The 21,061-nt window shown below is 38.9% G+C and overlaps 1 protein-coding gene across 3 annotated transcripts in view; it reads left to right on the top strand.

The window, feature by feature from the left end:
• The window catches only part of Pde3a (phosphodiesterase 3A), a 287,295-nt gene extending 272,743 nt beyond the window's left edge, over positions 1–14,552 (top strand). For all 3 annotated transcript variants that reach the window (XM_028872232.2, XM_028872233.2, XM_037204010.1), the window contains one exon: positions 6,794–14,552. In XM_028872232.2, coding sequence (XP_028728065.1) covers positions 6,794–7,035 — 242 coding nt within the window. In that variant the 3' untranslated portion in view covers positions 7,036–14,552. The remainder of the gene's footprint in view (positions 1–6,793) is intronic.
• The last annotated feature ends 6,509 nt before the right edge of the window (positions 14,553–21,061 follow it).

Genomic DNA, 21,061 nt, shown 5'->3' with positions numbered 1-21,061 from the left:
GGTGCCTGGGGGGGTGTTGATATCTTTAGAGACCTAAGGAAGCTGGGATGGTGGCCAAGTCCTGGAAAAGCAGGCTGTTTGTTTCACTTGTTGTCCAGACTCTGTGGGACTTTCTGGGGCTAAGGAAGTACAGGCAGCTTCTGTGAGGCTGGACCACCTGGGGCTAGCCCTTTGAAGCTGTCTAGGATGAAGACTTTGAGGGGACATCTGGACCTGGCAGAATGCTGGAACAGATATATTAGGGGCAGAAGATAAAGTTAAGGAGTTTAGGGGTAAAATGTTTTGTTAGGTGTACATTTTAGGCCCATGGTCCTGTTAGTTGGCGGAAGGGAGTCCCAAGACCAGAGAAAGGGGTAAGATCCCACCCTCTGGAATAAGGGAAACAGGCTGTTGATTGGCAGTACTTACCTGGAGTCATTTTGACCCGTGAGAGGTGGATCCAAGTCAATTCCTCGAAGCTTACAAGAGTTTTTTAAGTTTAAAAAGGAGATGAGTTTTAGATATGTTAGCATTACCATTGTTTGTAAACCGTACTGAAATCCACATTGTAGAAAAGGCAGTAGACTCATGCCTTTAAGTCATAGTAGAAGCATGGGAAATGATTTTGGATTAAAAGCATGAACACTTTTTCCTCTATACATCCTCTGTATGTATATAGATTAGACAGATGTATTTGGCACAACGAGAAACACTTCCAAGTCTATACTTAGAAGACAACTGAAGGAAAGGTAAAATCTTGAGCTTGTAACTATAGTAGTAGTCAATACGTACCAGAGCTATATTAATAGCTTAATAGAACTCTGTTGATTGTTAAAATTCTGAACTTTTGAAGTCTTAGTATAAGAATAGCATAGAGAGAAAAAGAAATATGAAACATTTTTTATTTTTTAAATACCTTATATCACTTTCTTATCACAACTCAAGATTTCAAGTCTTCAGACCTTTATAACTTACATTACATACCTTAAGTCATTTTCTTATCACATCTCAATGTTTCATGTCCTCAGACCTTTATGAATTGCATTTACACACCTTAAAACACCTTCTTAGACCCTAAAGCATTTTCTTAGGTTCTCACAACTTAAGCTTTCATATTCTCAGACCTTAAATAAACTTTACACCATTTTGTTTTCTATCCATTCATTCACTGAGACATAGGTCATTGTAAAGAGAGGGCAATTGAGAGCAGTCATTGTAAAGCAAGTTCCTTTAAATAAAGGAATAGTAAAAAGCTACATTGAAATCTGTTTTGTGAGTTTATCTCCTTTTAGGGTCCGGTAGCAAGGTGAACTGTGTCTAGAACTAGCAGTAGCTCTAGGAAAGTGAGGCCTGTGGACTGGTTTTTACATATGAAAATTGAGAAGATAGCTGAAGCCTTGGTTGCTGCTGTTAAACTGACAAAGCTGTCACTAGCCTAGTCATCAACACCATCAGAGATCCGAGAAGGACACATTTTACCTGAGAAGGCAGAAAGTAAAGACCAAGCAGCTTCCAAATCTATTAAGAATGACAGAGACTTGCCTGGACAATCACCGTAGGTTCCTCCATGGTCATTACGGGCAGAGGTCCCAGGGAAACCTCAGATTTGGCTGCCAGAACCAGAAGAACCAACAGACTTTCCCATGCAGGAGGAATTTGGGGAGACTAGCCTTCCTTGTCTAGGCAAAGCAGGGCAAACAACTCCCCAGTGTCCTGGTTGTTCACAGTTTGGACAGGGTCCTGGTAGCAGGTGAGGTGAAGAGCAGTTTTTCACCCTATGGCCAGCTTTGCTACATTTAAAGCAAGCTCCAGGTGGAGGTTCTTCTGTGCCCATCATCTGCTATGGAGGAGATTAGGGGTACTGCCAGAAGCTGGTATGTGTCTTTATCACAAAAAGGTCTATTTTTAATTAACCATTTTAAATGCCATATTTAGCAGATTCAGCTGATTCTGAAGAGTTTGAGGACCATCTATCTTTTAGGTATACCTGATTAGTTACTTGCATTAGGCTTACTTTGAAAACATGTATAGGAGGGCTAATTAATCTTATTCCTATAATTAATTACATTGGTACTTATCATGACTACAAGTATAGTTCTGGACACATTAAGAAATCTGATCATTTATAAAGTGGCTATTAACTTGCATGTCTTAATTATCCTTAACTATTTACAAGTTGGTAGCTTTTATAAGATTAGGAGTTTACATTCTATCCCTGTTAGGTTTAGCCTTAAAAAAAAAAAACAATTTTTGGTTTTACTATCTAAATAAAACTTGAAATCATAGATACAGTCCATAAGGAGAGTAGTAACTTTAATGACCCTTTTATAATGCACCATTATAGAGCATTGCAACTTTTTGTATGGATTAGTGTGTCCAAATAGCTAAAGCTTAAGGTGGGCAAAGACAAAGAAGCTCAACTGTGAACCTGAGTAGACCTTAGAAATTTACAAATCTTATTTATCAAACATATGTTGTTACTTATCTAAATTTTCTAGCAGCTTGGTGTTAAACAGTTAGCAAAGACATAGTAATTAAATATCTTAAATCAACTTTTATTAATATGAGTAGACCTTTATAACCTTAAAATTGTATCATCATATATAGTATATTCTAAACCAGAGTTGAATTAAATATATAGTATTTTGTAGCAAATATAACCTAAAATTTTATCATCATAAAAAATCCATACCAATCTAAAATATTTGAAAATTGTTGTTGCTTCTTTAGTCTAAAAGGAGATAAAATGATAAATAGAGAGCTTATTAGGACTAAGAAGTTTTACAATTGTTGCTTTATGATATGTGGGCATCTTAAAATGAAGTCACATGGTATGCACTCTTTAACCTTAGTAAAGATGGTTGCCAGCCATGTGGTTGCTTACATTCTTATGAAGTCATCAACCAAGATGGAGGAAAGGCACATGGTTGCTATTTAAAACATCTGTTTTCCTAGTAGCTTTATATTTTTTTAAATTCAAGTTGAATCCAAGATACACACACGCACAAAGAGACACATATATACACATATAGATAAGATTTTTTATTATAAGCCTTTTGTTATAAGTTTAAAACCAAAATTTTTAACAGATTTTGTAGATTTTAAACCATACCTAATGAGTTTACAAACCCTGAGATAGAGTTTACAGCATAATCTTAGATTTATTTTGAGAGCAGAGTACAGAGAAATCATAGCAATAAAAGATTTTTAAGAGTAGAAAGTAGAGAGAATGTAGAGCAGAGCAAGTAAAAGATACATGATATTTATGGATCTGTTGCAGTAGCAGTTGCTATGATTTGTGAGAATTTAGAAATCAATTTTGCCAATTTTTTTGGCCATTGATCTGTGCTGAGACCAGGCTGTTGTAATAAAATCTGAGTCCCTGGAGGAAGAGAGATTTGCAAAGCAGAACATTGTGTTGGTGTATTCCTATAATCTCCAAGAGGGAGCTGAGAGCTAAATCTGTGAGACTGCAGGCTGGGGTCAGAGACAGCCAGAAGAGTGCAGGGGGAAAGGGGGCCAGGAAGTGTCTTTAGTGGAGAGACCCATAGGGCTGCAGAAGGCCAAAGCTGGGAGAGAAAGCTGTTCACATGGTGAGAGCCCCAAGGGAGTAAAAGTTGGCTTCAGGAGCCAGAGAGACACTTATGGCATGGGACAAGGAGAGGAACACAAACAGTTAAGGGACAAGAGGAGCAACTAGGAACTGAGAAGCACAGCAGGCAACTCTAGGGAGTAGGCAAGGAAATTCACAAAATATAGGCCCAGAAAGGCACGAAGAATGGGTAGCTCCAAGTGGGAAGAAGAGAGGAAAAAAGAAAGTGTCCCAGTCTCCTGGGCCAGGCTGCTGTAAGTGGGACTGAAGTTCCTAGGGGAAGGCAAGAGAAAGTTAAGAGAAAGCAGGGGAGAAGGGAGATGTCCATGTTGGGTGCAGCAGGCCAGATGCCCAGCAGGTTGGAGGAGTCAGAGAAGCACACAGGTGCCCACATGGAGGGCACAGCTGGCCAGAGGGCAGCAGCAGCTGAGGAGTCAGGCTCTAGAATTTGGAATAAAGTGACCCAATCTGTGTATATCTTTAGGAGAGTTAGATCAGCAGCTTGGTTCAGAATGCAGGGAAGAACAGGTATGTGCTGGTTGTGTGTGTGTGTGTGTGTGTGTGTGTGTGTGTGTGTGTGTGTGTGTACTTACCTGCTTCTTTGCTCCTCTGCCCCAAATCTAGTTCCACCTCCCACTCTGCAACAAACTTACAGATCCATCAACCTTGAAGTTGGGACAAGAGAAAGACAGAGTCAGAGATTCAGAGAGAGAGAGAGAGAGAGAGAGAGAGAGAGAGAGAGAGAGAGAGAGAGAGAGAGAGATTGAACACCAAGTGAGAACTTGAGAGACCAAGAGAGGTAGTGGGGACCTTTTAAAGGGTAATGTGGCTAGTGATGACGTGGCTGCTGGTGCTGAGTCACTGAAGGCAGGCTGGGAGAACACCTGGTTTCTAATAAGAGGAGCTTGAAGAGCTGGGTCCCATGGGATCTTCAGGAAGAAAGTAGAGTCCTGTGAATGCAGTGCTTTGCTAGTTTCCTCCTTTTTATTCAACATGGGACCCCGGTCCACAGAATGGTGCCCCCAACATTTAGGGGAGTCTTCCCACCTCAGTTAACCTAATCTGGAAACTCTCACGCTGACATGCCTAGATCTTTCCGTTTTTATGGTGATTCTAGGTCCTACCAAGTTAGCAACATTAGCCATCAAATGACAGTGATATTTTTTTGGTAGAGGGGAAGTGTCTTGTTAGAGTTATTGGGGTCGTGCATTGGCAGCCATAAAAAGCCAAGTTCAGCCACCAATCTTAAAAAAGTCAATTAAAAAAGACAAATTAGGGCTGTGATGACCTTGTACATAAAAGCTCTGTGCGCAAGGCTGATCCCAGGACCCATACAAAAAAAAAGCCAGATGTGGTAGTGGTGGTAATCCCAGCACTCCTGCTGTGAGATGGACAGTTGAGAACAGAAAATCACTTGTAAGCTCCGGGCCAGCTAACCTAGAATGGGCAGCACCCTCTTCCCTGTTCCCTCCTTTCTTGTTGTTTATCTATCCCTCACTTTCCATACCTCTCATCATTTATCTTTTCATGCTATTCTTTCCCGCCCCTGCCTCGCTCTTGCTCATTTCCTCATCTCCCCCTCTCTTTCTTCTTTTTTGTTTAACTTCTGCCTTGGTGAGGCCATCTAACATTAGACTCTAACAGCATCTTAGGAGTACAAAACTGGAGATGTGATATACACACTGCACTTGCAATCACACCACCATCTTGGTGCCATCTTTCTCTGTGACCCCCTTACAAAGGGATGGTCGCCAGGTTGGAAGATGACACAAAGGATTAGAGAATTGATTTCCAATCAGAAGATTTCTAAAATGAATGTTCTAGGAGGAGGGAGATCAGGGTCTTCAGGTTGGAGTAGGGGTAGGTCCCCTGTCTAAAATGCAGTCAAAATAAGACCAACAGTGTCTTGGCTACTTTCTCATTGATGTTTTAAAGTGCTTTGACAAAAACAACTCAGGGAGAAACAGTTTATCTTACAGTTCCAAGTTATAGTTCTTCATTGTGGGAAAGTCACAATGCCAAGATCTGCAGAGTGCTAGTCACATATCAATCCCTAGTCAAGAATTGGTGAGCAGCGAATCGGTGTTTGCGTTGTAGTGCGTATTCCAGTATGTATTCCAAGATCCCTACCTAGGGAATAGTGCTACCCATAGTGGGCAGGGCTTCCCACCACCATACCACCCCCGCAGATATGCACAAAGGTCTATCTCCCAGGTGATTCAAATTTCTGTCAAGCTGACAATTAACACTGTCACAAATAATAAGGCTATCTCTGTCACAAGCATGCCTCTGTCCCCAAACAGCACATTTACTCGGTTTTTCTCTCCTGAGTGTACACTCGGTGCCTTAAGAGTAAACTCTGAGCCTATTCAATCTTTGTTCAAAGTATACAGAAAGCAGAAAAGTGTAGCCAATATCAGTTTGATCAATGAATTCATCTCATGAACAAATGATGACTAGAGGAAAAAGGATTTAAATTATTTTTTATAACTCTATGCCTATTTCTCAGCATTTGTTTAATTTAGCCTTGTATGTTTCTATGTGGTTCAAAAGTAATTCAAAATAATTTAACTCAAGTCTTTTTTTCTGCACATTTTACAACTTAATCTTACTGTTCTATGGTGCAAGAAATTTCTACTTCCTCTTAATAAAACCAGATAAAGACTACCAGCCCTTCTACAAAGATGTCTGTAGGTGAATCTCAAGAGATCTAGCACAACTGGCACTAGCCCATGACCATTGGCAAGCTCAGTGAGAGATGCTATCTCAAAGACTAAGATGAAGAGTGATAGAGAAAGGCTTGAGGTTTAGGGTCCCATAGTACAGTGGTTATCACTCTGTACTCTAAAAGGCTTGTGTTTTCAACTTCTGACCTCCATGCCTTCATATCTATGTACATAGGTGCATTTACTACACATACACAGATAACACCCCAAATATTTTAACAAAATATGCAAGCAGAACCTGATGTGGGCATTACTAAATATAAAATATTATTCACATTTATCTCAGTAATAGCTTATTGTCATGTTCCTTCTCTTTCCCATTCTAGAAAACTGCATTGTTGGTACTTGTAAAGCAAGTGAGATAGGTGGATAGATACACAGAAAGCAGACAGATAGATGTCTCTTTGATACTTAATTCCCGATTATAATATGAAAAGCAATAACCTTCATGTATGTAGCTCACAGATAGTTCAGTTTGATGGTTTATGTTTTGCAGGAAAGAAAACTTTCAAAAGGAGGAAAATCTACTGCCAAATAACTCAGCACCTCCTTCAGAACCACACGATGTGGAAGAAAGTGATTGAAGAGGAACAGTGCTCAGAAGGCATAGAGAACCAGTCTCTGGACCAGGCTCCTCTACAGCATTCCTCAGAGCAGATCCAGGCTATCAAAGAGGAAGAGGAGGAGAAGGGGAAGCCAAGAGCAGAGGAGACCCTGGCTCCACAGCCAGACCTGTGACCATGGGTCGAGCGAGCTGTTTGCAAACAGAATGACTTGTCCCAGACACTTTCCAAGCCAGCACAACACTTAGACACAACACTGTAGAATACGAGAAGATGGGCAAATGGCTAAAGCGTTTGGGGAATTCTTCACGTTTTGTGTGTTTACTTTTACAGTGTGGGACAGCGCTGAAGACTCTAGCTCAATGAAGCTTTCACTTTGCGACACCAGCGTCTAAGGATCGTTTTATAAGGAAGTTATATATGTGTGTGTATAAACTCCCACATAGGCTCATGTAAGACTTATAGTCACGTGTAACACATGCACACTGATAGCTGGGATGCCTAACTCCACAAGGTAGTAAGTCATATTAAGATACATAGAGGTCACCGTGACATAAGAAATCATAAAGGACAAGAACTCACGAGGCAATGTGCAGCTTAGCAAGGAAACAAATGTAGGCTCGAGACTGAACAGCTTTTGTTCTCCCTATTGAGGGATGAATGTTCCAGAGCATTGTTGGAATTCTAATGCATCCTGCCAACTGTGTGTGTAAGTGTGTGTGTGTGTGTGTGTGTGTGTGTGTGTGTGTGTGTGAGAGAGAGAGAGAGAGAGAGAGAGAGAGAGAGAGAGAGAGAGAGAGAGATGTTTGTATACCTGTGTGCTTGTGGAAAGGGAGATGTTTGTGACTTTAGTTGTTCATAGAATAGCTGTAGCAGGTAATGAAGTACATGTGAACATACAGAAGGAAGTCCTTTCTGGAGTGTCTTTGAATGGCAGCCCTCCTCCATTTAGTGTCCACAAAAGTTCTTTTGCAGAGGGAGGACTTGTGTGGGCCACATGATTGGTACCACTGCTACTTGCCACTTGGAGGCGCTCTATCACCAGCCTCACACTCAAAAGACTGAGGCTTTCTGGTCTACTTGCCTAATGAATGTATATATATGAGGGTGTATGTGAGTACATGTCACTCACCTATGATCAAATCGCCATGGAAGGGGATGGCGTTCATTACTGGTGGAAACCCAAGAGGAGCTGGAGTCAGCTCTTCATCAGGTAAGAGTTCTAAAAGGGTGCTGGGAAAGGCCCAGGAAATTACCTTTAGTGATGATACCCTGTGTCTTCTCAATTTGCTGCAAGATATGTTGTAGTATAAAAGGAAGTCAACAAACTCACCATGGGTTTTATAACAAGAGATGAAGGCGATTTGCCAGCTTAGGGTTTGGAAGTTGCCTGGGGAAAGCTGACCCTTGGCAACTATTGAAGATTGTTTGCTCTGACGTCACCTATTGTAGTCTTCCACACACCGTGTGATGGCGTAGCATGGCTTTGCAGACTTTTGGGAAGGAAGATTATGGGTGGTTGATTATTGATTGTGGCTAGACCATTGAAAGCTGTTTGGGTTGTTTTGTTTTGTTTTGTTTTCTACACTTGTTTATGCTGTGAGCCAAACCTCTATTTAAAAAGTTGATACTCACTTTCAATATTTTATTGGATATTATTACATATGTCATGACTAGTTACCTAGTTACCGTGATGTAAATATAAAGACTTTTTTTTTGTTTTTGTAGATAGTGAACTTTTTTTTAAGAAAAAAAGGGGGAAAAGGGAAACATTTTATAGTTATATTTTAATCACCATTTTATACATTGTAACTATCTCCAAGCCCAGTAGCTGGGTGATGGTTCATTGTGGAGTCTGAGGGCCACCTGCCATCTGCCTACTCTAGTTTGAAGCATGATCTGATACAGTTGTTTTGCTGTTAAATGAAGGCATTGCAAAGACAACAGTTTTTGCTAACTGACTAAATTTGAGGACTTTCCCTCCCCATGAAAGCCTTTCTTAACCAACTTGTTAACATTTCCCTCTGGACTCTTGCTCGTAGCTCCTGGTTCAGTTCTGTGTTCACAGACTTCTAGTCATCTTAGCCTCAAGACCTGTTCATTGATTTCTGATCTTTCACATAATTGATTGTTTACATTAAAAATCCCTTTGTCTCTAATACATGGGTAGCATACCCTTCCCTTCAAAGCATGATTTTATGGTAATTCACAGCATTTTCTCAAAATAGACAAAGATGAAATAAAAAATCAAGTATTTCAAGGTAGATCTTCTATTTAATATGACAGTGCAAAGAGGATTAAAATGACTAAGGCTTCATCCAGACAATTAGAATATGTTTCAATATATTTCTGAGTTAACACCAGGTCTTCAGCATTTAGCAGGTCCTGAATCATTTCTTCTTTCTTTATGGTGTCTGTGTTTCTCTGTTTATAAATCTACTCTGAAGCAAAGAACTTTCTTTGGTGAAGGCACCCTTCCCCCACAATAAAAATGATAGACAAAGCATTTACATTCATACCCTTCACATCTGTTTAGCCAGTGCTCATCCCCATCTCCAAATGGATGCATGTCTATAACATACATAGTCAAACAAGCTACACGTGGAGTAAGTGGATTGGCAAATCCCTTGTGAGTATTGGCAGTCTGAATAAAGCCATAGAATCACAGTATGTACCAGGCTGGTTACATCGTGGGGTGGAGGGGTCTCTGAAATCTGCCTAGTTTTGCTTGTTTTAAGGTACATGAAGTAACAGAACAATGACCAAAGCAGTTTGAACCTGTGTGTTCCAGAATTGTACTCATCTGTCCAGGCAGAGTAAATTGTTTTCTTAGAAAAAAGTTGTTATTCTACTCCAACCAAAAGTCAACAAACTGAAAAAGGTTGAGAAGTGCCAAGTATGTAACCTAAAGATCCACCCTGATAAATCTCAAAGGCTATCAAACAACATCAAAAGTGTTTTCCATGAATGATGTCATCCAACTCCTTGGGGACAGCAGTATTACTGTGTTCACCTCCAACTTCAGAGTTAACGTCCTGTGGTGCCAATGTGTTAGATGTGCTTTGCTACAGTTTTATATGAGCCTATACAGGTGCCATTCGATAAACTCAGGTTTCCTAGTGAAGGGGTTTCTACTCACTTAGGGAAAGGATAGTTTCATAGACAGCCATAACACATGAATGCCAGGAGAAATTAGAACCAGTTGCTCTTTGTGGAGTAAAAGCCTAAGTGTATTCTGCATGTAATCCATGTCATTTTCAGCATACTAATTGAATGTCTTTATGGTGATGGATGCCAGCTGACCCTTTGAATGCTATTTCCTTAGTAGAAAGACCACTTTTGCTGTTTCACTTAATTGTAAAAAAAAAAAAAAAGTTGTTCTCATTTATGTAAGAGCTGGTTTTGTTCTCAGTAGGAGATGAACTCGGTAGTTCTGTTTGTTTGCTAGTTGTCATCACCTGGTGTTGAGAGAATTGTCTCCTGTTTGAGAAAGTGTCAGCCCTCCAACCTCATCATACCCTGTTTTGTCCTTTTTGGGTTTTACTCCAGAACAAACATTAGCCATTGCAGCCCCAGTAATGCTATGGAGAAGAACTGAATGCCCTGCCAACTGTTTAGTAGGTGTATATATTTGCAATTTTCCCGTGTCCTTTGCCTTTCTTTCCCAGAGAACTTCCTTGAAGGTAAAAGCTGTGCAAAAGGCATGAGACTCAGGCCTATTCTTTGTTTAAATGATGGAAAAGTATAAATTATTTTCTAAGTAATAAAGATATTAAAATTATCATTGTAAATAAAGTCTAAAGCTTGAAATGACTTCTTTATAAAAGTGAAGTATTTGTGTGGTGAACAACTCCTTAACAATGGGAAATGAATAATCCAGAAGTCCTGTCTATTCTGCTTTGGGACATGCTCTTGGTGCTTCTGTGAAGCAGAGACCCTCACTGTCCTCTCTTAGGGTAGCTCTTAGAAGCATAGTAAAAACTATGTGGAGGGGTTTGTCAGCCTTCTCTCCTTCTAATCCTGATTCCCTTTAGATACCTCTCTTGATTTTTGTGCCATTAGCAATTAAACTACCTTTTCAACTGGCTGAAGGCTACAGTAACAGTTCTGGGACCTTCCACAGACTAAGTCAAGACACCTCTTGACTCTTTAGGTCCTAATGTGTGTGTGAAAGGGGTGTGGAAACAACAAAAAATTTGCATGTCAGTAGTTTAGCCCCAGATAACTAAGTGCGGCAATAATCACATGCATTGAGACTGAAGTCATTTTGTGGCATTATCCCACCTCCTAAGCAATGAAATACTGCATGATCTTCGTTCTAGGTCATTCATTTCTTTCATGAATTTGTAAAGGGAAACTATGGATCTTATTGGTATTGATAGGTTTTAAAATTTATCCAAGCAAATTCAAACTGAAGATAGAACAATTCACCATTTTAAACAGAAGAGATCTCAGAATTAAATTATTCTTAAAGTATCTACTCGAGGTTGAAATCCATGAATTTGGGGTTCTGGGTCTATATCATGTCAACTGGCCCTCCAGCAAATGCCCAGACACTTATTAAAAATTAACTTACAAGTAAATTAAGTTATTAGCACCCACTAAACCATACCCTTTGGTCTGGGTGGTATGAATCGTGCTTTTTATGAATATTTGTATCTCTCCCGTGAGGAAAACATGATTAGAGAATAAGAATACACTAGTATACATTATGCAGCATGGATACTGGTAATCTATGTCATTACCTTATACATTGCACATACTGAAATTATGTTAATTTTTACATTACCTATACAGCTTTTTGCCGTACCTAAGAATTGGTCTTTATATTCATGCTAGTAAATTACCCAAACAATTGGTTAGATGTAGTGGTGAAGATGTTTGACCTTCTGTGTGTGAATACTTTAAATATGTCTGCAGATGCAAAAAAAAATGAGTTGTTGGGATCCAATCTGCTGCTTCAAAGGATATTAATCCTTGAGTTTTTAATGTAGAAAAGACCATCAGTATACAGTCTGTGGGCTTTTGAGCCAGGCTGAAGGCTCCACATTTCTTAGCATCATGTGTTGGCATCTTAGGTGTATGCCCTCTGAAGTTGTGTGGCACACAGGGGACAGACAGCATCCTCTTACAGATAAATATTCAGTGTGGCCGTGTTCAGCCTAGACTCATTGCTCTGCATTAAGACATGGCTTCCTAATCATGAAAACAAGCAAAAAAAATGTTAAATTTTTGTGGGTCAATACTGACAGAAATACTACATTGATTTGTTTTCTTAAACCACCACTCTTATGAGGTTTTTTAAATTAGATTAAAATTAAATCCATAAACCACTGCTTCTTGATACCAAATGCTCATAGTTTGGCATAACTAAGACTAATATGCAAGAGAAAACTTGCAGGATTTAATGTTTTCCTAATGCTCTCAAGAGAAAATGCTTTATAAAGGGATCAATAAGTATATAAATTCAATAAAGTACATTAGGAATTTAAGTGTCCACATGGCCACTCATACAGTCTATAACTCCAGTTACAGGGGATCTGATACCCTCTTCTGGCCTCCCTAGGCACTGCCTATGTATTGTGAACAGACATACATGCAGGCAAAACACCCATCTACATAAAATACATTTGTATAAAACATACCAAAGAATTTAAGTGCCCAAGTTACAATCTAAGTTCCTCTGAGTTACAACAACGCACAAGGAAACATTAGCCAGTAATTTGTCACTATACATTAAAGAATGATAAATTATCTATTACCATAGATCTTATTTACTCAATTCTAATATAATTAAAACTCAAATTATTTAACACTACGAAAATTAGACATTATTAATTTTGGCTCTCACAGATGCAGAGCTGGCCTTGTGTTAACTGCCCCACTGTGTTCATCTGTCATTTTAAACCAATTGGTAGCGATCAAAGGGGAAAAAAGAGTAGTTAGCAAAGAAAGTGTAGTCATAAATGCTCTTCTGTTGAAACAAAGGAAGGAATGTTTTTAATGCCAGCGTCTAAGTCACCTCCACCCCATTTCCATAATAAAATTTTTGGTACAAAGAAGCAGGTAACAGCAGAATCAAGGACCACATAAAACCCTGGATACACAGCCAGACCCCTGTTCAACCTTCTCCCAAGTCAACTTAGTTATTTGCTCTGGAGTGAAACGACCTTGTGGATCCATGATTCCTCCCTGGCTTTATTTAACATAACAAACACTTCTATTCATTGCTGAGTGTGAATCATTGGAGATCATAGGGTCTGCTGCAGAGGAGGGACTTTGTCCCTGGTAATTACATTCTCTTTATATAGCAAAATAATCAGACGTTAATGTAAAATCAATAATAACTATTTTAACTTGTCCTCTTTAACTTGCTAGTGAATAAGGGTCCTGTCACCTTGCTTTTAAAATTTTCAATTGGTTACATTTTTAACTCTGAAAACCTCCATTATATCAGATGTTTCATTAGCTATTTATAAGCGTATTCTAGAATTATGCTGTTGCTGCCATTAAAAAATAGCCCTAATATATCTATATATGATACATTAATGGAGGGGCTCAATAACTTTTAATATATATTTATTCACCAATCACTAATTTTGAATACTCTATAAAATATTTGCATGAGGTTTTTAACATATTTGCTTGGTTTTTGCATTTATGAGTGTCAGTTGATTGCATATATTCCCACAATAGGACATATAGCACATTTTTTTTTTTTTTTTTTTTTTTTTTTGCACCAGTAAAGTTGATTTGTTAGCCTACAAGCACAGGAAACATCTCTGAATACACACATCCCCTGGGACTCCTTCCTGGAGATTTTTATCCTGCCAATCACGAAATGAAAATTGGTGCTTTTACACATATTATGAGCCCTCCATACAAAATCATGGAAAAAAAAGATTCTCTTTACCCTTCTGTAATGATGTTAGGAATTTTAATCTGAATGCAGTGGGTTTGATTTGGGTAGACATGGTCAATTTGAATTTTTTGTTCTTGTTGAAAATGCATTCTGATTCCTGATTAAGTGATTGATTTGATCTGTGATTGCTTCTCTGTGAAAAGAAAAAGACATTGAGTGGTTCTCTATAGCAGATTTTTAAATATTCGACCCTGTGTAATAATATTTATAACCCGGAGGGGGATAGGATTGATTTAATTTGGTGTTCCTAAAAATACCCATTATTTTCAAATAACTAAAGTGATAGTGGTGGGGATATCATTTGTAAATGAGTTTTTAACAATACTTCTCTTACTACATTCAGCCTGAATATGTTCATTAATTAGTATCTTTGTCAAGTTTATCCATTTTTAGAAACACAAAAACTTGTTACTTAAGTGATTGCTTTACATTTGAAGTCAATATGATCTTGTCACCTGTATCTTGCACTTAATATATGTAGCAATATTTAGCAGTATCATTTCACCACAAGTATTTGTAAAGTGACATAGTTAATGGCTGATAAAAGTTTTGTAATAAGTAGGATCTGTATAGAAAGAAAATTAGATAAATTATATTTATTTTTGTTTTTGTTTTTTAGCTTAGACACTATATTGATACTCCCTTTTTGCCAGAATTACTGGAAGTGCCTCTTGGTTTTATATATTTACATACATATTCAAAATTATTAAAATTGTGTCTTAGATGATCAATATGTATGCCATAATGTAAAGATGATGTGTAATACAAAATTGATTCTGTGGTATCATTCTTGATGTATTTATTTGTGTATCCTGAGTCCTCCAGTCTTCTCATGTCCAACAACAAGAGCTTAGCACCCAGTGCTCTTTAGTAAGGCATGTACTGACTATCTTAGAAGGTCCCCATGTCCTTGGTGGCTGTTGAAGTCCCATGGCAACATCTCCATCTTTGTTACTAATGAATTCTTAGTCATTGTCATCACCTAACTTTTTAACACTAAGCTGTATTCTTTGCTTAATCCAATAGTATCAAACCAAAATACCTAACTTCAAGTATTAAGATTCAGAATAATATGCAATCAAGTACTTCTACTTATACTATAGATATAACTGTGGGAACATTTCTGTGAATACTAGATACACAAAATGGATCATTGTAATTATATATATGCAAAATGTAGGATTTGCCCTCAAATTCTATCTTAGTCCACTTATGAGGAGTCCTATTGAGTTTTATAGTTGTATTGTTGAGCTCCAGGCCAAGACTTCATATTGACTTTACCTGGCCTAGTTCCAGACATGCAGCACTTGCGCTGGAGCTAACATAAGGCAGACTAGAATCTCATATCAGACACACATCTCAAAAAGGATCCACATGCTCACATCACATTGCAAAAACAATGGCTAAGACAGCATGACTTGCCTAAATAAGCCTCAGGACATAGAGTTTAAGAGAACAGTCTTAAATTTTATCAAAGAAGTCAATGAGTTTAAAAAAGACATCAAAAAAACACCTTACTTCTTAAATAAATGCCTGAGGAAACACAAATATGCAGATAAAGGCTGAATAAAATGACAATTAGAAATTTGAAATTTGAACTTAGTAAGATAGAAATATTAAAGAGAACTCAAACTGAAATAAAGATAGAATTGAAAAACCCAACAACCCAACTAGAAAACTCAATGGAAAGCCTTATAAGTAAACTAAGATAGAATTTGGGGGCTCAAAGATAAAAATAGAGGAATTAGACCACACAATCAAACAATATAAAAACAATTCTAACACAGAGAACATGAATGTAGCTGAAAGTTTCTCCAGTCCTGCCCAGCCCTGCAGTTCCACATTTCTCTAGTCCCATCCAGTCCCATAGTCACCTAGAAAATAATCACCCAAAGGCTTAACATTATTGACAAACCATGTGGCCTATGGCAGGCCTCTAGCTAGCTAGCTCTTATATCTTAAATTAACCCATTTCTATTGCTCTGTGTTTTGCCACTTGTTCTGTGGCTTAACTGGTCTGCTGGCATGTTGCTCCTTGGGCAGAAGGCTGGTGACTCTTCAGACTCTACTTTTCTCTTTTCTATTTCTCTCCTTGGATTTCCTGTCTGCCTCTAAGCTGCCTTGCCATAGGCCAAAGCAGCTTATTTACTAACCAATGGGAACAACATATTCACAGAGTACAGAAAGACATTCCCCAGCACAGGAACATGTAGGAACTGTATGATACTATGATACTATAATCTTCAAATATAGGCATTGATGATGGAAAAGAATCCCAGGTCAATGACATAGACCAAGTCTTCAAGACCATAGAAGAAAACTTCCTCAAACTAAAGAAAAACACACCCATATGTCAGTCTGACCAACAGGTAGGGCAGAGGCATGACTGGTCCAGCCCGTCTCTCCCTGGGGCTGAGCAGGATGTCCAGATCTCCCCATTCCCCCTAGAGAAGCACACTGGGCCAGGGGAGTTTTGTTGAAGCAGGAACTTGCTTTAGTGCATCAGGAGTGAACTTATATAGGTTAGGGTGATGGGGGGATGGGGTGAGGATAGCGGGCCAATGAGATGATGTCATCTCAGCAGTTACAAGGCAGAGATGATTCTAAGTTGAGGGTAGTGCTGAGTCACTCATATGCATGGGAAAGTCATGAACCCAGGAAAGGTTGCTAGGCTGGGCTCAGGAAGTTATACTGGGCCTCACGCCCTGGCCTTGTGGGGCCCAGCACCCATACAGATAGATAAAAGAAGTACACAGGACACCAAATAGACAAGACCAGAATATGAACTCCTCATGGCATATCGTGGGGGATATATGTATATTTAAACACTAAATATACAGAACAAAGAGTATTGAAAGCTGCAAGAGAAAACACAAGTCAAATATTAAGGCAAACCCATCAGAATAATTGTTGGCTTCTCAATAGAAACTCTGAAAGTCAGAAGTCTGGGCAATGTGCTTTAAATTCTTAAAGACCATAACTGCCAACCTAGACTACTATACCCAGCAAAATTATCTGCTATAGTTGAAGGAAAAAGAAATTTTTTCCATAATACAAACAGCCTTAAAAAATTCATACCCAACCGACCACCCCTAAATAGACTATAAGAAGCAATACTTCAGATTGAAGCAAGAAGTAAGTATAGTCAAGATAGTAGAAAGAAAACAAATGAAATTATAATTACTGAAACAATGTATGACTAATAATACAAACAGAAACAAGGCTGAAATCAATACACATCATTCAACAATTTTAAATATTAGTGGCCTCTATTCTCCAAAAGACACAGGATGGGTGACTGGATTAAGAAACAAAATCATCTTTCTGTTGTCTACAAGAAACTCAATTTAAAGATAGGCATTACCTTAAAATGAGTATGGGGAAAATGTACTCCAATCAAATGAGACCAAAAACAAGCAGTTATTGCTATCTTAATGTTAGACTAAATAGACTTCTAGCTACAACTGATCAGAGGGGGTAAAGAAAGACACTTCACTTTAATAAAGAGAACAGTTAACCAAGACATCACAATCATAAACATATATGCACCAAGCTCTGGTATTCTTACATTCATTTTTAAAAATGCACTACTGGAATTAAAGGCAAAGATAAACTTCAATCCATTAATGGTAGATGATTTCAGTACCACACTTTTGCCAATAGACAGGTCATCTGACAAAAGATAAACAGAAGAGACAAACATTAGGATTAAATGATATCATATACCAAATGGACCTAACAGATAGCTACAGAATATTCCACTCAAACACCAAAGAATATACAGTCTATTCAGAAGCCCATGGAAGAATGTCTAACATAGACCACACACTGGGACAAAAACCCCAAATCTATAACAAACTCAGAAAATTCTGAATAACTCTGTATATCCTAATTAACCATATGGCAATGAAATCAATAGGCAGAAAGTCCCTCATAATTATACAAACTCAGGCAGACTCAGGGTTATTGAAAAACTCACTAATGAATGATGAATGGATCAAAGAAGAAATCAAGAAAAAACTCCTGGAACTAAGTGAAACTGAAAAGAACACAACAAAACCATGGGAAATCATTGAAAGCTGCTCTATGAGGGAAAGGTATAGCTCTAACCATCTACATAAAAATAAAAGAGAACAAATTACTTAATAATGCAACTCAAGAATTTGGAAAAGTAATAATAAAATGAACCCAAATGATGTAGATGGACAGAAATAAAAATTAGCAGAAATTAATGACATATAAACAAAGAAAATAATTCAAAGAATCAATGAATCTAATATCATTCTTTGAGAAGATAATAAGATCAAAAGACCCTGGGATCAACTAACCAAAAGAAAAAAAAAGAGGACCCAAATTAACAGAATTAGAAATGAGCAGAGAAAGACACCAAAGACATTCTGAATGCAAGGGAATACTTTAAAAATCCCATTAAGGAAAATCTAAAAGAAATGGATGGGTTTTTAGATCCATCCGAACCACAAAAGCTAAAGCAATATCAATAACCTAAATAGAACCATAACACCATAACAAGGGAAGAGTTTGAAACAGTTATGAAAGTCCTTCCACTGAAAGGGATGGAGGGAGAAAGAGGCAGAGAGAGAGAGAGAGAGAGAGAGAGAGAGAGAGAGAGAGAGAGAGAGAGAGAGAGAATATCCCAGACCCAGATGGATTCACAGCTGAATGCTACCACACTTTCAAAGATCTATAGCCATTATTCTTACATTATTTAAAAGAATAGAAATGGAAGAATATGTCCAAATTCCTGTGAAGCCAGTATTATTCTAGTACCCAAAGAAGGTAATGACACAGCAAAAAGTAAACTACAGGCTAACATCCCTGATGAACATAGATTCAAAAATCCTCCATAAAATGCTTAAAATTCACACACAGGCATAGATCAAAAAGATTATGCATCTTGACCAAGTTGGCTTTATTTGAAGATGCAGGAATGGTTCAACATGTGCAAATTGATAAATGTAATAAACCACATTGTTGCCAGAGTCTTCCTGCCTTGCCCACAGTCAGGACAAATCTCTGTCACCCGCCAGTTCCACATCCGCTCAGACCCAACCAAGCAAACACAGAGACTTATATTGCATACAAACTGTACGGCCGTGGCAGGCTTCTTGCTAACTTTTCTTATATCTTAAAGTAACCCATTTCTAGAAATCTATACCTTGCCACGTGGCTCCTGGCTTACCAGCATCTTCACATGCTTCTTGTGCTGGCGGCATCTGGCAGTCAATCCTTCTGCCTTCCTGTCCTTTTATTTCTCCCTTCTGTTAGTCCCGCCTATCCTTCCTGCCTAGCCAATGCGGATCAGGTTTTATTTATTGATCAATCAGAACAAGTTGACATACAGACCATCCCCCAGCACAGCCAAGTGCAGACCATCTCAGACACCTGCACTCAGGCCCATGGTCCTAATCATCCTCTATGCGAACCTGCTGGGTAACGCCACAGAGAACCCAAGAAGGGCTCCCACAGGACATACAGAACATCCCACAGCACTTCCCCTTTTCTTTTTTTAAAAAAGGAAGGTTTTAACTTTTACACATCTTTAAAGCCAGCTTGGTATATTTGGGAATTTGGGCGTAGCTTCTCTTACTACTTCCTGCTGGAGGGGGGCGCAGCATCTCATGGGGACACAAAGAAAATTTCAGGTTCATGGAGTAGTCCGTGAGACTGTATCATCTGAGCCAGTTGCCTTGAAACGATTCTGGATGTTGGATCATCTGGGCCATGGTGTCATCGGAGACCTTTCAGGGGGTCTTGGCTGGTCAAACCTGATGTTTCTTAATCTGGAACAAATCCATAGCCTCTGACTTTCTGTGAAAACAAAATTAGAGTCTCCTTTCCAAAGCAACACATCCTTAGACATAAATTTCAAAATTGAAATACCTTTGAAATATACACATTGATTTAACTGAGCAGTCTTTATAATCACATGTCTTTCTGCAGTTAAAAATCCCAAAGACAATATAATCCAGACTCTCTGTGTGATATCCATCTTTACATGGCTTATTTTTTATATTACTTTTACTTTCTCTTTAAAGACTTTATTTTTTTTTAACTTTCTATTTCTTGATATAACTGTCTATGTTCCTTTTCCTCTCTCTTCCAAGCCTATGTACATTTTTACACACATTGTAAAGCATTTAAAGTCTTGTTCCATCTGAATCTGTCTTATTGTGAATCTATTGCTTTAAACTGCAGCATTTGTAAGCTGAAATGGTGCTATGGCTGCCGACTCTGCCCACCTCAGCTTCCCAACCTGGCGGTGGTACATTCACCGCCAGCTCTGGGAGCTATTGAGGGTTTATGCTTTTATCCAAGCAGTGTGTAGCCCAGAAACCTTTTTTGTTTTGTACTAGCAAAGGCTAAATCCACCACACAGCTTAATGTGCCACTTGCAGAGGCCTCATTCCCGCCATACCGCAGGTCGAGCACACACACTAGGAACCTGCCAGTATCTCAAACCGGCAGCTGCCGCTCATTTGAGAGACACAATTAGGAACTGTTTTTAGCTCCGTTTTAGAATCTTTTTTCTCAGGTTTTAGGTGGAAACTCTTGCCAACACGTTGGGCGCCATTTGTTGCCAGAGTCTTCCTGCCTTGCCCACAGTCAGGACAAATCTCTGTCACCCGCCAGTCCCACATCCGCTCAGACCCAACCAAGCAAACACAGAGACTTATATTGCATACAAACTGTATGGCCGTGGCAGGCTTCTTGCTAACTTTTCTTATATCTTAAAGTAACCCATTTCTAGAAATCTATACCTTGCCACGTGGCTCCTGGCTTACCAGCATCTTCACATGCTTCTTGTGCTGGCGGCATCTGGCAGTCAATCCTTCTGCCTTCCTGTCCTTTTATTTCTCCTCTCTGTTAGTCCCGCCTATCCTTCCTGCCTAGCCAATGCGGATCAGGTTTTATTTATTGATCAATCAGAACAACTTGACATACAGACCATCCCCCAGCACAGCCAAGTGCAGACCATCTCAGACACCTGCACTCAGGCCCATGGTCCTAATCATCCTCTATGCGGACCTGCTGGGTAACACCACAAAGAACCCAAGAAGGGCTCCCACAGGACATACAGAACATCCCACAGCACCACATCATTGTGCTTAAAACAAAAATCACACTATCTTTTCAATAGAAACAGAAAAAGCCTTTGACAAGGTCCAACAAGGCCTTCCTGATAAAAATCCTAGAGAGAACAGGACCAGAGGGAACATACCTTCACATAATAAAAGCTATCTATGAGAAACCCACAGAC

The sequence above is a fragment of the Peromyscus leucopus genome, chromosome 3 (assembly GCF_004664715.2).
Source record: "Peromyscus leucopus breed LL Stock chromosome 3, UCI_PerLeu_2.1, whole genome shotgun sequence".
Lineage (NCBI taxonomy): Eukaryota > Metazoa > Chordata > Mammalia > Rodentia > Cricetidae > Peromyscus > Peromyscus leucopus.
This window is presented reverse-complemented; position numbering and strand designations above follow the sequence as displayed.